The sequence below is a fragment of the Harpia harpyja genome, chromosome 14, assembly GCF_026419915.1.
Source record: "Harpia harpyja isolate bHarHar1 chromosome 14, bHarHar1 primary haplotype, whole genome shotgun sequence".
NCBI classification, from domain to species: domain Eukaryota; kingdom Metazoa; phylum Chordata; class Aves; order Accipitriformes; family Accipitridae; genus Harpia; species Harpia harpyja.
In genome coordinates this window covers 26,413,940-26,429,405 of record NC_068953.1, presented here as the reverse complement: position 1 = coordinate 26,429,405, position 15,466 = coordinate 26,413,940, and the positions used below count along the sequence as shown (strand labels likewise).

Genomic DNA, 15,466 nt, shown 5'->3' with positions numbered 1-15,466 from the left:
GGAAAAATGCTTACTGTTACACGGGAAAAGAACACAAAATCTTTGTCCCTTAAAAGCACAGAACTTTTTTAGTGTCCTGCAACCGTCTGAGGTTTGGGTGCAGCAGTATTGATGAGACTACGTTGAGTGTCCTGACCAGTCCTCCAGAGGGAATGGAGACACAGCTCAGCATGTATCTGTCTTCATTATGTTGCTCTCTGTGGACCCACGGACCATAAAGACTCATGATCTTAAATACCTGAGTGTATGTATTCACATCAGAATCCCTATTTGCAGGATTTAAGCAACTACTTCAAAACATAAACTTCTGTTTCACATTATTATAAAGTAATTTACCTATTAGCTACCCCCCTTTTTGCAGGCACAGGCCGTCTGCACCAGCTGAGCAGCATACACAGCACAGAAGCCACACGAAGAGGGATCTTCTGCAGGCACTGAGTATGGTGGAGGTCCCTGAACAGACACTACATTCTGGCGCTGAGGACTGCAGAAGCAGAGGCATGCTCAGAGCACCAAATCATGGCACTTAGGGTGCTCATGTGAAGATGGTGGACTGGGACTCTTCGGCTGGGGAGAGGCCTCAGTCTGGATTTTGAGACTATGGGATAAGTATAATCACCAAGCACCACCGGCTCACAGGCCAATTATTTTGTTGTGATGCAAGTAACACGTACAACAACAACAACATGTACACAATCTGAGGGGAATGAGAAGCAATGAAATCTAATTGCAAAGCCAATGAAATGGAGTGATTTGCAATAATTTTTCAAAGGCAGGTTTTCCTGTTTACTCTGCTGACAAACAGCAAACTTGTACCTGCAGAAAAGCTTGGCATCTGTAGAAAGCCTAGGGTTGCTATAAACGTAACAACTGTCTGTAAATAATTGTTTCCATTACTCCCGCAGCCTTAGCCACCATCTGTGGTACAAACCAACCAATTAAAACGGCAGACTATTTTGCTAAGATGGAACTTTTGCCTGTGTTGACTGGGTCGCTAAAACCATGGAATGAAAAGAGATTCGTGGAGTCACAGTGGTCTCTGTGCAGCACTTGGACCCAACTTTGGTATTTTTACAGGGTTTGCTTTCAATCTCTGCTCAAGATTTCCAGGAGCTGTCATTATAGTGTCAAATACCTTCTTTGCAAAGTCCCTCAGTCTAGGTTAAACTCTTAGGAATTTTAATCTGTCTGCCTAAAGAGACTCAGGAACAAGTTTTTCCAAGCCAAGTCATACCCCTCCCCACCTGCCTGTTTTTCTGCTTCCAAAACCTCAGAATGAGAGTTTTCATTTAGTTTTGACCAAAAATATAAAGTTGCTGAAATTTACTTAGATAGTCCCTAAAAGATTAACAACCTTATTTATCAAAACAAACATTTTCCTCAAAAAAAAACCCCAAACCCAAAAAAACCCCCCAAAACCCTCAAGCAGCAGCTTACAGGAATGAAACTCTTTATATAAAAATGTACAAAGCACTCCACTATGTAAATGCAGACCTACAAACTTAAATCCTAATTACTAAATCATGTTAGAGAAAAATTACTCGAAATAATAAAAACATGAAAGACAAAAAGATGTATTTTTAGCGATGTAAGTGGCATTAATGTCAGAGACAAGATGAAAATATCAATATGGTAGTGATCAGACTTGCTAGGGTGGCATGCCCATTATTCTAAAAAATATATTTTACATCACAAACACTAAATATGAGTTTCAAACATGTGAGTACTCTCTTTTAATTTACATGGATTAATCATGGACTTAAGTTGCCTATATGTTTATATACTTGTAGGATTAAGAGTTACTTTATAACATCCTTTCTTTCTATCCAATAAGTTAACATGAATATGTGTATGAGGTATCTGTAAGTATTTTATGTTTCTTTCAAATAACCTCTCAGAATATGGTGTTTCCATGAACACGAGTTATCTACAAAACCTGGTGATTCAGCTGCAGTTATGTTACAGAAGTCACAAAGTTTACTCCAGAATCTGCTTTCTTCCCAAAGTCTCTGATTTTCTCTAATTTTCCTTCTCTAAACAAGACCAAGGGGTTCTGGCCATTGCTTGCTCTCATTTCTATACTGGACTTGGAGGGGTAATCAGAAGATTAATTTTAAAGAAATGATGATCTTAAAAGGATACAGGCTGTCAAGGGACAAATTACACATGTGGAACTATAATAGCTGTTTTCCCCGCATACATTAATATTAAATTATTAAAACACTCTTTACCTCTGAATCAGGAATGGCATCCATACTAAGCATGGGAGCTTAGCACTCTCCCTTGGCAGCTCAGTAAAAAACCATGTTTTAAATCAGGTTACCATTTTGTTTTAAAAAGCAGCTGTAAAGAAAAAGTGTACTATTCTGACTCATATTGTGCAAATAACTGGGAAAAGGCAATTACACATAAAAGAGAACTTGGTCAGTGAGATACATATCTGGAACTAGGAAGGACATTAGGGAACACTGCACATACAAATTATTCCTAGGATCCAGATACAGTGTTTATATACACCTCATACAAATCAACAAAATCCAACCAAAAGCCTTTCAGTCAGTATTCAAAATTTTAATTCTAAGTGTCACTTGCCTTTACTTTTTAATGCACTGGTGATGACACATGATGTGTCCAAACCATGCTCCACAACCAATGAGTTTTAGCTCACATTGCTTTTAATTGTCAAGATCCCCAGTTCAGTCTTACATGTAGCAGTCATGATGGCATCCTTTTCAATAAATCTGCATTGGAGACAACCCTGACACCCCTGTTATTACACCAGGTCAACTGTATTGCTGACATTTGACAAACAAGTAAACTAACACCTTCATCTAGCAGCAAATGTTTCAGAAAAAGTATAAGCTTCTCATTACAAAATTGTTCCCCCTGCTCCCACATCTGCTAAAGAAGCTGGTGTTTCTTCTTAACATATTGCCACTAAAATCTTTATTATTATGGGTTTCTAGAAACTTAACAGCTAGAGGCTTGATCCTGCAAGCACAGCTGGGCATACAGTTTGGCAGCATAAACAAAGCCATTGTCTTTGTATGATCAGATCCCATCCAGCACAATAACATGGCAATTATATACGCAGGTGAACCCATTCATTTGTGAGGCAGGAGATGGCATAAAATATCTTCCAAAAGATAAGGAGAAAACATTCACAGAATTTTAATGCTGAAGAGCCCTGTCTGACAAATGTGTCTTCTCTAACCTGTTTTCATCCTTTAACAAGGAATTCTTGTCATTTTACCAGAAGTACCAATTCAAAAAACCTGCTCAGAAAACTGACCCTCTCCCTTAACAACAATAAAAAGCTCCAAGCAGAGTCTCTCAAATAAATGCAAAGAAAACAAAATATTAACAGATAGAACAAGCTTATTACTGGTGATGTATCTTCGCAGACATTAAAATTCTAACCACAAGGCTTAATAACTTTATGCTACCTTCTTCTAAAAGCTGTGATAGAAATACTGACTGTGACAAAGCAAAATAAAGTTTGCACAAGAGGAAGATTTTTAAAAAGAACTCTTGATAAAAAGCAGCAAACGGGGTACCTGAAAATGTGAACATATGTGAGTCACCTGATCCAGACACCATACGAAAAGAATTATCTGTTGAGTTTGCTGCACTACTAATATCTTTCAAAAGCCCTGGTATTTGGAGAGGCACAGCAGTAAGGAATGTCATCTTTTTTTTTTTTCTTTTTTAAGATGAACGTCTGCCTTCTCCCTTAGGCTGTGGTCCTACTTTATGTTTCTACAGGCACTGCAGCACACATGTAAGCAGTTTTATTGAAATCAAGGAATCTTTATGCAGTCGAACTCATTTGCTGCCTTTGGGACACGGGATAGGTATCATCTTCCTTCCGCTATTCCATAACAACCAGAACAGCAAGCCTCCAGCCCTGTAGTGGATCTGCACAGGGCTACTTCTAGAACACATAAAAAGCCCAAGCCTATGCCTGCTGGAGGATAATGAAACACAGTGGTAATAGGACGCTGCTAAGAACACAGGAACCTCAATTCTGCAAACACTTCCACATGTGATTAATCCTGAATGAACGCTACCTAATTGGATTCCAGATAATAGCATCTGAAGAAATCCTTACAGAAATACAAATTTACACCGGCTCAGATGGAAACAGCGACATCTGGGCTGAAAACTGACTAGCGATTAATTAGTTTAAGAAAAAGATGACAAAAGATGCCACTACACTAGGGCACAGTGCCTGGCATGAGATGCCTTGCTTAGGTGTATTCCTTGCCAGGAGCTGCCTCACTTAACACCTTCTTCCATGTTCTGGAAGAGGCACGTGGGACAGCAAGCTGGGAACCTTTGCAAATATTAAGACAAAGATAGTCTCTTATGCTCCTATGTATGTATGTATAAACATGCAGTCACATCACTACATCCAGTGATGGTAAAACCAATATGACAACTGACTCACAGAGTCCAGGGTCTGTGAGAAAAAGAAGCTGCAAGTAAACCAAAATTTAGTTTGCAAAAGGAAAAAGCTAACACATCTGGGAAAAAGGATTGGCAATGTAAGAGAGAGAAAGCTGGAAGCAGCAACACTACAGGAAGCCAATAGTGGACCACAAGTTACATTTGAACAACCAATGTGCTGCAAAGGTCAAGGCAATATGCAGAAATCCCCATATGCAAACACACATCCTGCCAGAGAGCTGGCAGACAACCCTCACGTGGTGCGACCGCACCCAGGAAAATTATTTTGGCCCTGTGCAGGACATCGCCGTACAGGCTGGTAACAAGTTGAAGGAAGCTAAAGAAAAATACACAGGTATTTATGTCAACACACACACACCAAAAAGCAATCAATGGGGCCAGAGGGGTTGATTTACATACAGTGATGAATAATAAACTATATCCCAAGGAAGGAAGACAGGCCATGCATGGACGGCCTCACTTCTGCTATGGGATGCAAATGACACCCCTCCATGCCTCCTGGCTCTGGAGCCCCCTCAGCCATTGTGCTTGGGTGGTCTCTGCACAAGCAGTAGGAAAGAGAAAGGCAAAACTTGAGAGGAGGAAGGACACAAACCTCCTTTTGTGGCAGAGTGCTCTGCTTTCTGGCATCATCTTATGCTGCTTTGTCAGGATGGCCAACCCACGGCACGTGCTAGTCTAAACGCCACTCCATCAGTGCCTTCCTCCCTTCCCCTCCACCCCGCAGCTGCTGAAATGGGAAGATACTAATACGTGCCATAAAAAAAGTGAACCGTAAGTGCCCTACACCTAAAGTTTTCCCAAAGGATATGTGGAAGAGGAGCTGGAGGAACTGCCTCCTAGTTACCAAGCAATAGGTTAAGGACTATGGTAACAACCAGGAACAGAGACCTGCATTCTTCTTGTCTTCATATGGAGGAGGATACCCCGTCCTCCAGGAATTAAAGGAAGGGGTTCACCGTATCCCTTTCATGGAGGCTTGAACACTGTAAAATGCAAGATTTGTGGAGCTGAAGAAAAACTAGAAAAAAAGAGCTGCTGGTATCCAATGACTTTCCGTGCAAAACACACAAACATATCAAGGGAAGGACAGCAACTCCAGAATTGCTCTTTGCACCTATAGCATTTGCTCCTTTCTCTGTACTATCCTGTTGCTTCTCCCACCTGGATTGCACCTCCAGACTGATGCTACATATCTTTGTAAGGTCACTCCCTATGTTATTATTAAGCTTCAATATGTACTTATATTTAGTACATTTAGTAATCCAGTCTGATATGGGATTGATTCCCAGAAATGGTTTGCATTATTGTGCAATTGTGACTCAAGCTCTCCCAGACTTAAAGTTTCTTCTACTCATTGCCTCAGTGTGGTTTTACTTTCTGAGTAGCTTCAGGGGTAGGTGCTTTCCAAGCCCAAGGTGTACAAAGTTGCTGACTTCAAAGGCTGACACACTGTTTCCTAGTTGACATCAGTGACACCACAGTGATACCTGTAAGATCCCAACAGTCTGGAATTTTTTCCTTCCTCCCTGGCCCTACTTACTCTGGTGTACATAGAATGCTTTGTTAACTGATGGTCTTAAAGAAATTCTCTGGTGTATGATATTCCTTGCCCTGTTTTTCCTCCTTTGTTACATGATGTCTTCTATGCAAGCAGCCAAACTAGAGCTGGCAAACAGCCTCTCTCTAGGTTTTTTACACGTTGCTGCAAGGCAAAATAAACACTTGTATCCAGTTTGCATTTTTGGGGCTACAGATTTATGCTAATTATCCTTTCAGACTGCTAATGGAAAACTGAAAGAGATTTAGATGTACTTTTCTAAGGCAGAGACCAAAGCCTATGGACACCTGTCCTTTTTAACGCTGGGCTTTGTCCTACCCAGAGCACAGTACAATGTCGTCTCCTCCCTTTATGATGACTCTGAAGGCATTTTCAGATTTCAGCAGGGCTTTACAAAAGGCCAGGAGACAGAGATTAAATCCTTCCGAAATTCAAGAACATAATGTGTCTTTTTGGAGCAGCAATGATGCCAAAGATAATATTTGGGTTGGCCTGAGACCATTTGAAGGATGGGGAACTTCAGAACAGGGCAATAGGAACTACATCATTACATGGGAAGTTCATTGTTTTGTTAAGATGCTGTAGTATTTACTCAAATTTCTTACCTTCCTTTTGTTTTCTAGAACAAAAATTAATATAAACAAACAAAAAAACCCCAACCCCAAAGCCAGGTCTCGTATATGCTTCAGGTAAAAGTAAGTATTATCAAGACTGTCATGTCAAATAGTCTGAGTAGAATAAAAGAAAACTGGAAATGAATCTGCAGTTTATTTCCAATTTCTGTATCAGGTTTAGAACTGGCTGTTACACAAATGAATGAAATAATCTCAGATGTGCAAAGCCAGTAATGCAGAGACCTTCCCAAGAGGAGGAAGCAAGGATCTGTTTCCTTCTTTAAGTTTTAGAAGCTTTACCTCATGATACTCTCTTGTTTGCCAAGTATTTCTTGGAATCTTTCAAGTAACTGTTCATTCTAGTTGCTCCTACTGTGCTTCAGCCAAACTACTGGGCCTTTCTCTGTTGATGCTGCCTCTATTGGAGTCCAGAGCCAAGTGATGTGCTACCATGGCAATGTGCTACACCTATGTTTTAAGCATCTATCTTTCCTATGGGAGTCTGTATACCTATGCACAGAGTAGGTATGTGTATACACACACATACATATCCATGGTATGTAGAGATCAGAGATACAGATGATACAGGGGCAGACTTGAAAAGTACCAAGGTACCTAAAGACACAGCAAAGTACTGATGTTCAGCTAATTCCTAACACCTTTAAAAAGCTGGCTGCACAACCTCTTCCTGCCTGCTCCACACAGGCTACTTTCCAGTGTTTGTTGCTATATTTATCACTTGAATTACAGTATTACTGAGAGGCCTCAGGCAGACTCATTCTCCCTTATGCCTCTCGAGCATACAGTGGAAAGGTCTTTACTGCTCAGACAACACCATTTCAAACAGTTATAATGTCCAAGCTCTCTACATTGTCATCACTTTTCCAGCATTATCAGGAAATCCTCTCATCTATCCTCAAATGACAATTGTATATACTTACTGTCAGAATCACTTGCTTACAAGATTTTTATTACCCTAAATGTATGAAGACTCGTTAATGCATTATTGTGATGGGGAAATCAGGAAATGAAAAGTTAAGACTGAAAACTCAGCCTTTGTTTTGCTGTCTATGCTTACAAAAAAATTCATTCCAGTTGGGGGTCCTAAAAGGTTCTTTACACGATAATAAAAAGAAGCGATCTGTCAATTAATGTAATGGAAACTAACATTTCTCATATCTTTTTGCAGTAAGAACATACAGATTGACTTGACAGGCTGCAGATTTCACTGAAAGGGGCAGCCTTCCTTCAGACAAAACATATATCCAATGATTTCCATGAGATCAGCTCATGAAAATTACTCAGTGGCTTCAAAATTACAAGGAAAAATAACTAACAAAAAGTCTGTACAGTATGAAAAACTTTAATTGCTTATTGCCTCAAAACTTCTGAGACAACTGTCTTCATTCTGGGTTAGCTTCATTTGGACTTAAAATCTTGACACTGCAGGAGAAAATGTATTCATCTATTGTCATTTACACAGAAAGATCAGACTTGCACATTTGGGGCTAGTTATTTAAACTAATCAAAGAAAAAAAAAAAACCAAACACCCAAACCAGAGAGATTTAAAGAACTGAATTTAAAAGAAGTTTTCCCAAATATCCCTGCTGTGCTAACAACAAACACAGAACATCTTGGCCCCAAAATGATTCGTTTGCCAAACAAGAGCAACTGGAAAGGTTTTACTGTAAGCTATGGTTCAACTTTATGTATAAAAATTACTCCCATTTTATGCTACAATCCTCAGATGAAATCTGTTTTTAAGTCACACTTAAAGCAGAATGCAGGAGCATGGAGAAAGACCATCAGCTGCTGAGGTTCCCCACCTTCTGAACACTAGGAGAATTCACACTTCACTCCTTGTTATTTTTGTTTTAGGATATGAAGGAAACAGTACTCAATGAGCTGATGAAGTCACTGAAAAGGCACTCACACCTACTCTAAATATGACCAGATATCTGCAAATAAAAGTTTAAATGCTATCTAAGGAACATGTGTCAACCTGGTGCAGAAGGTTTAGAAAGTAAAAAACAGTCCCGTAAAGGACTCCTTGCCTCAAATGTGCTCTTTTCAGATGCACCACAGCAGAAGTCATGGGAGTGCTGCCTGAAGAAGCCATGACTTCACCCTCAGTTCCTAGGTTAAGACAGACCTTTGCAGTGATCAGCAAATCATGTCTCATCTCAGAAAGGAACAGAGACCTGCCATGAAAAATCGCTTGCAGATCTCTGAGGAGTGATGTATGAGTGAGGTACGTAATTAAAGAGGGATTGAGATGGAAGAAGCTGAGTTGGTAAAGGAGAAGTCACAGGAGACTCATATTTAGTAACACGGCAAAAGTGAGGTCATAAACCAGAGCAACCAAAAGGGGAAAAAGGAGAAAAGCACATGGTGAAGGACTGGACAAGTCCCAAACGGCCAAGGAGAAAAGCTCGAAAGACTGCAGACTGGGTTTTGGCAGAAAAACACAGAGAAAGATCTGTTGTCTATTTCTGATGGACCCTTTGAAGTTTTCTGGATCTAATCTGATTTTTGTCTGTCATTCTTTGCCAAAAAAGATAAACCCTGCCAGGGAAACCTACCTTCCCTTATCCTTATACTAATAAGAAAACAAATGGTCTGTTTTAAATATCAAACACTTATGTAGAATCTTTCTTCTGTGATATGTTCGATAGTTTGATATTTCCAAGCTGTCATACTTGCAATTGTAACTGACCTGGTTAAGTATCTTGTATTTTACCAAATTATGTCATAACACAGGCCTTGGTCCTACACCACAAGCTTCACCACAATCAACCCACTAGCTCCATCCATACTTCACTGAACTGGAAGAGAGAGTTTTATTTAGTAAAATGCCTGTGTAGCAGTGTCCAAAATATATTTTTAAAATTTTTTTACTGATACTGAAAGTCTTCTGGAATTCTGTCACTCTGTAGTAGTAATTCCTTTTAACAGTCTATAATATTATATTACACTATAATACTATAGTGTTATTAGCCTTATCTTTTTAGGCTCTAGTCTAACAAAGTCTTTAAGCATAAGCTCACCTTTAAGCCCTTCCCTTGGATTACTTTAAGGTGTCTTACTTTCATGCCTTGCTGGATGGGGGACATAGCCAACAATACTGAAAAAAATGCACGCAGCTAAAAACTATCATTTAATCATCACATTTATGATGCTCAGCCCACCACAGACACTAGTTCCCATTAAAATGACAGCATTTACTATGTATTACTCTAAGCAATATACTGAAAATTTCATACCCATTTGCAACTCTAATACATTAAAGTGCCCCAAATACCATTTTGCCATTGCTATTGGCAGATGCTTAGTAGTGACATTCACGTATGAGGATTGTCAGCTAACCAGCAAATCCAGAGTTCAAGTAGGTGTTAATTCAGAGTAGCAATAAAGGGACTGCACAAGGCAAACAGGAGTGGAGAAAACAGGATATTCACCTTCACAAGACAGTAAATACACCTTCATAATAATTAGTGTGACACCATCACTTTAAAGGCTGTGTTCTCTTCCCAACACAAAATGTTCTAAACAGCTCTAAACATCCATGTGTTTTACACTAAAATACATTGTCTTACCTGCTTGGATCTCTTTTGTATTGTCCCAAATCAACTCTATCATCCCTACACAAACTACTTGTGTTTAACCAAATACAGTTCTTGTCTCCCCAGCTGTATGATCCTAGATTTCTGTTCAATAATGGCATCAGCCATTTACTTGGGCACGCTCTTATTTTATTGAGGTCATTCCAGACTTTCTCCTCCGCTCTCTACAGTTGCATTAACAGCTTCCTTCCTATTTTTAAATCAGCAGCTAATTTCAGCAACTAAGTGCTTATTGTTTCTTCAGGGTCACTCATAAAACAAACACCATTATTGATCTTTCTGAATCTACCACTACTTTTTCCCTTTTATCTCATCTGAGTGACTATTGAAGGGGCAATTTCTCAATAAACCGGGACATCTATCCTAGATAAACTAGGGTATCCGAAGAAAGAGATTTTTTCTGTCTATGTGTGCTAATACAGCTCCTATCACGGCAGTAGTCAAGCAACTCATAAATGTTAGTGATTTTGTCTCCACAACACCTTTTCCAAGGGAAAAGTGTTGTTAACTGTCTTTTACAAACAGAGAACTAAGACACAGAGGGATTTAGTGCTTCAAAGGCAAAGACAACTCATGAAATGTAGAATTAATTAAATCCTTATTTCCTATATTTTAACCACAACAGCATCTTCCCTTTATTTTTGCATGTACCCTGGATACACAATTGCTTATTTGTTGGATTACAGCGACTGATGACCTGGCCAGTTGGTATTTATTCTGCATTTTTGATGAGCATCTGAAGACAACTGACATCACAGGCTGACATAAAAACCGTGTTAAACCAAACTGCTGCCAGTATTTTATCTACTGTTATTATTAAGCTTCAATACAATTCTTGGGGCCTAAACCCTAAACCTATTCACTGTCCTCCAGTTAAGCTAAAGGAAATTTTGGCTTTGCCCAAGAAAATGTGATACCAAAATGCAAAGCAGCCCTTCTAGGTAATAAGACCTAAGTGACATCTTTCAGACACCAAGTATCTAAAAGCATCTTTTGAAGAGAGTGGTTTTATTCACCAATTCTATTTTAACAGGATATGTAAAGATAAGATTTACTGGCCATTACCGTTTTGGCTAAGTGTGGCAAGCTTGGTCCAAATGAATTCTAGACCAATCCACAAAGGAACTTTAAATGCAGCTTGACTGCTATAATGCACCATCAATTATTAGACAAAATTTTTCAATGATCCCTGGGCGTACCATCGCTATCTGGCCACTTTCTTCACGGTTTCTCTCTCTTTACTCACAGTGATGAAAGTCAGGCTTGCCGGTCCTGTTCTTGCTGATTGCTGTATCAACATACCTCCAAAGAGAGGGGAGGTGGAAAGCTAACGGTCTAGGACTAGAGATTGCTGCCTATGCTGCATATGTCTGCAGTGTTGTGCCCCACGGAGCTGGCTGAGCCCACGAGCATTATACCTAATGAGAGACAAGAGTAACTGAGCTAGGTGCAGATCTCCACTACTGCAGCTGGACTGCTTCTGGGATCTGAGTTAGATTTTCTGTATGACACTACGCATGCACACAAAAATACACGGTTGATTCTGAGCCAGGTCAGTTATGTCTGTGTGTTTCTTTAAAGGGTAGGCAGAGTCCTTCTGTCCTGCTTTAACACTTCTCAGGTTTATTAAACACAGTTTAAGAAGTTTGTCCCTAGACAGGAAATTCATGCCAAAGGTCTCAGAGGTTCAAAACACCATTTGGTAGGGGCAATAACACTGCCATTTAAATGTAGTTACTCGTATTATTAAGCTAGTATATTAGCATGAAATAATGTAAGTTTTTACATGACAATACAAAGATCAAACACGCTAATTGCATAATGAATGAAGAAGTAGGTAGCAAACAGTCAAGGATCTGGGAACAAGTGACCCCCCTGGATAAAAGGCATTCAGTTAACCAGAGTATCTGAGTTGCATTCTCAACTCAAATACTTCTTTTCTTCTTATTTACATATAATAATGTTTTCTGCAAAACGAAATAAAGACTAGTGTCCTCACTAGGTTTTTCCTTCACTTAAGGAAGTCTGCATCAGGCAAAACTTGGCAACCAAGATGAAGAAAAGGCCTAGTAATGATGGTATGAACTGTATTTTTCATGAGCAATACGTTAGGTTCAGGCAGACATCAGCCCGATCTAACATGAAGCTGTATGTAACTGCATCACGTCTTACAGGAGCACATTCTGTGCCTCTTGACACTCAGGTAAACTAAAACCCAGTACTAATGCTCCCCTAGCCTGACTGCTCTCTCCCTACCCGATGGTAGATTCTAGTCTCTCCACAGTTTCTACCTCCGCTTGCTAAGTCATGTTACAACTAGAGACTGCTTTGTCTTCACTTGAACTTTACATCCTGTTAGTTTGCACAAAGGAAGTAAGTTATGTTAAGAGCACACCTGTTTTTTCCTAGTGAAGATGTACTCTGTTGGATATTATTGCCATTCAGGTACCTATTTAGACACCCAGTCGAAGGCTATGACCAGCTGCATAGCATATAATGATTTTTTTAAAGGAAAGAAAACGTCATTAAAACAAAAGGCCCCGTTCTGCTTCTGGGTAAACAAATGGGAGTTTTACAAAGGCTCAAAAAGGAAAGGGATTAACATGCTTCAACGTGGTAATGGTCTCAACTGTTCACATTAAAATTTTCACAGTAAATTAAACCATGACAGAGGTAGGAAAGAAGTCAATTTTCAGTGGCTCATGCTGTTCTGCTGACATAAATTGCCATTTTTTAGGTAGTATATCCACCAACCTGTATAATAATAGAATAACAAAACCGCAACCCAGTGTTGATTAAGTTCGGCCTTTTGCATGCTAATTTTAGCCTGCTCTGCCAAAATAATTGAATGTACCACCTTATTTACATGCTTCTAGATATTTAGCACCCTCTCACTACCCTTTCTTCACCAACCTTTGCTTAAGCCTGTGGTGTTGGCCTTCCCTCCTTGTACGGTGTCTGCTCTTCAACACCTCTTCTCCTGCTTCCTCAGTTAGTTATACTAAGGACACCTTTCCACCACTTACACCCATCCTTTTCCAGGATTCTCTTGTCAAGGGCAATGCTAAACATCAGTCCATCTTTATCCTGCCCATCTCCGTTTTCCTGCGTGTCACATACAACGCTTCATTATCTTCATGCTCTTTACAAAGACCAGCAACTTTCCTTGACCAGAAAACGATGGCATGAAGCACTACCCAATCGTCCCGGTAAGGTTGCAGAAGACAAGTAAATACAGACTCTCACTGGCTGATGCCTGCCAATGAGTTCACACGACACGTGTTACACAGCGAGTTTACACAACAGTGACCGAAAAGGAGGGAAGGGACAGGCCGTGTAAGCGCACCACGGTACCAGACCCCCCAGCAGGAGAAGGCTCTGCTCTGTGTTACTGTAGGAGCACCAAAAATGGATGTTTAAATACAACGGGGCGCTTATCTGACTGCCGAATGCCCACGATGCCTTTCCACCTCAGTTACATCACGGCAGCGTAAATCAAAAAATGACAAAGGACTGTGAAAAAAAGTCAACACAGTAAAAGACACAATAAAGCAGGAGGCCCAACACCCCGAAACCCCGGGTACGGAAGAGTGGCCGCTGAGCTGCAGGGATGCCGGCACCCAGCGCGGACCCCGCCGCGCCTCGGAGCCAGGCCCAGCTTCACCTCACCCAACCTCTCCGCACCGCGCCATGCCTCCCGCTCCCACCGGCGGCCTGGCCGCCGGGCTCTCCTTGCACCCGCCACCCGGGGGACAACCGCAGCCTGACTCCGGGCCTCAGCCCCTTCCCCCTTCTGTGCCACCGGGCCTCGGCCCCTTCCCCCTCCGTGCCACCAGGCCTCGCCGCCTCCCCACACGGCCCCTCGAGACCTGGCCCTGCCCCAGGCCGTGCCCCTTCCTCACACAGGTCGCCAAGGCCCGGCCCGAAGCCTCGTCCCTCAGCCCGGGCCCTGGGCCGCGCTGGGCCGGGGGGAGGCGGCCGCCCTGCCCTGCCCTGCTCTGCCCCAGGCGCCGGCCGCGGGGGGGGGAGGTGGGGGCCCCTCTGCCCCACGGGGGAGCCGGGGGGAGGGAGGCCGTATAATAAACAGCATCGTTGTCATGCAGGCAGGGCTGCTGGCTCCCCGAGCCTCCTCCCCGCGATAACAACCCAGGTACAGCCCGCGCTCGCTCGCCCCCCTCCTTCCCTCCCTCTCCCTCTCCCTCTCCCTCTCCCTCTTCCTCCTCCTCCTCCTCCTCCTCCTCCCGGGGGGCCGGGGAGAAATCTGCAGATCAAAGAAAAGATGCACAATAATAACGGGGTGGGCGCGCGTCGCGGCCCCCCGTCCGGCGGGCCCGGGGCCGGGGCCTCCGGCGGAGGCTCGCCGCGGCCCGGCCGCTGCCCGCCCGGCAGGAGGGCGAGGGGGGCGGCGGCGGCGCGGGGCCGGGGCCGGGCGCCCCCGCCGCGGTACTCACCCGGGCCGGCCAGTGCGGGTACCCCTTCATTTTGGCGAACACCAGGTCTCCAGCCTTGTATTCTCGGGGCCGCGGACGAGCCATCGGGAGCCGCCGCGGGAGCTGCCGTGTGTCCCCCCGCCCTCCCACAGCCCTCGCCCCGCACACGCCGCCCCGGGGGCAGCCGGGCGAGCCCCCGCGGGGTGCGATGCGCCCGGGCACGGGGCGCAGCCGGGAGCAGGGCCGGGCCGCGGGCAATCCCCGATCTCTCCGGCGGCGGCGGCGGCGGCAGGAGGAGATGGGGTGTGTGTGTGTGTGAGTGTGTGTGAGTGTGAGTGTGTGTGTCTGTGTGTGTGAGTGTGTACGCGGGGGAGGGGGAGGCCTTGGACACAACCCCAGCAGCCCCCGGTACCAGGGAGCCGGCTGGCGGCGGGGCGCCTGGCCGGGCGGGGGCGGCCGGGGAGCCCTCACCCCGCGGCGGCGGGCGGGCGCGGCGCTGCCCGCGGCCCCCCCGTGCGAGCTGGCTACGCCGCCCGCGCCGCCCGCTCCATCCCCGCCGCAGCCGCCGCGGCCCCGGGAATATGGAGCCGTCTCCTCCGAATTACTCCTCGGGCAGCGACCGAAAACAGGATCTTCTTATCCCCCCCCGCCCGCGCCTCCCCCCCGCGCTTTCCCTTCCTGTTATTTTCTAGGTACACAGATCGGTTTCTATGAAAATAGGAGAGCAGAGAGCGGCTCCAGTCCCTCCCGGCCCTTCCTTCCCAGCT

At 43.6% G+C, this 15,466-nt stretch overlaps 2 protein-coding genes across 5 annotated transcripts in view; one reads left to right on the top strand and one right to left on the bottom strand.

The window, feature by feature from the left end:
- The window catches only part of TM6SF1 (transmembrane 6 superfamily member 1), a 47,695-nt gene extending 46,831 nt beyond the window's left edge, over positions 1-864 (top strand). Inside the window, exon 10 of one of the 3 annotated variants that reach the window (XM_052808137.1) lies at positions 362-864. In XM_052808137.1, the coding sequence (XP_052664097.1) occupies positions 362-530 (169 nt within the window). In that variant the 3' untranslated portion in view covers positions 531-864. The remainder of the gene's footprint in view (positions 1-361) is intronic. The other 2 variants (XM_052808139.1, XM_052808136.1) reach the window with 2 other exon arrangements.
- Positions 1-15,242, bottom strand: part of HDGFL3 (HDGF like 3) — a 40,104-nt gene extending 24,862 nt beyond the window's left edge. The window contains exon 1 of one of the 2 annotated variants that reach the window (XM_052808146.1): positions 14,721-15,242. In XM_052808146.1, coding sequence (XP_052664106.1) covers positions 14,721-14,804 — 84 coding nt within the window. In that variant the 5' untranslated portion in view covers positions 14,805-15,242. The remainder of the gene's footprint in view (positions 1-14,720) is intronic. The other variant, XM_052808147.1, reaches the window with a different exon arrangement.
- Positions 15,243-15,466: the final 224 nt, after the last annotated feature.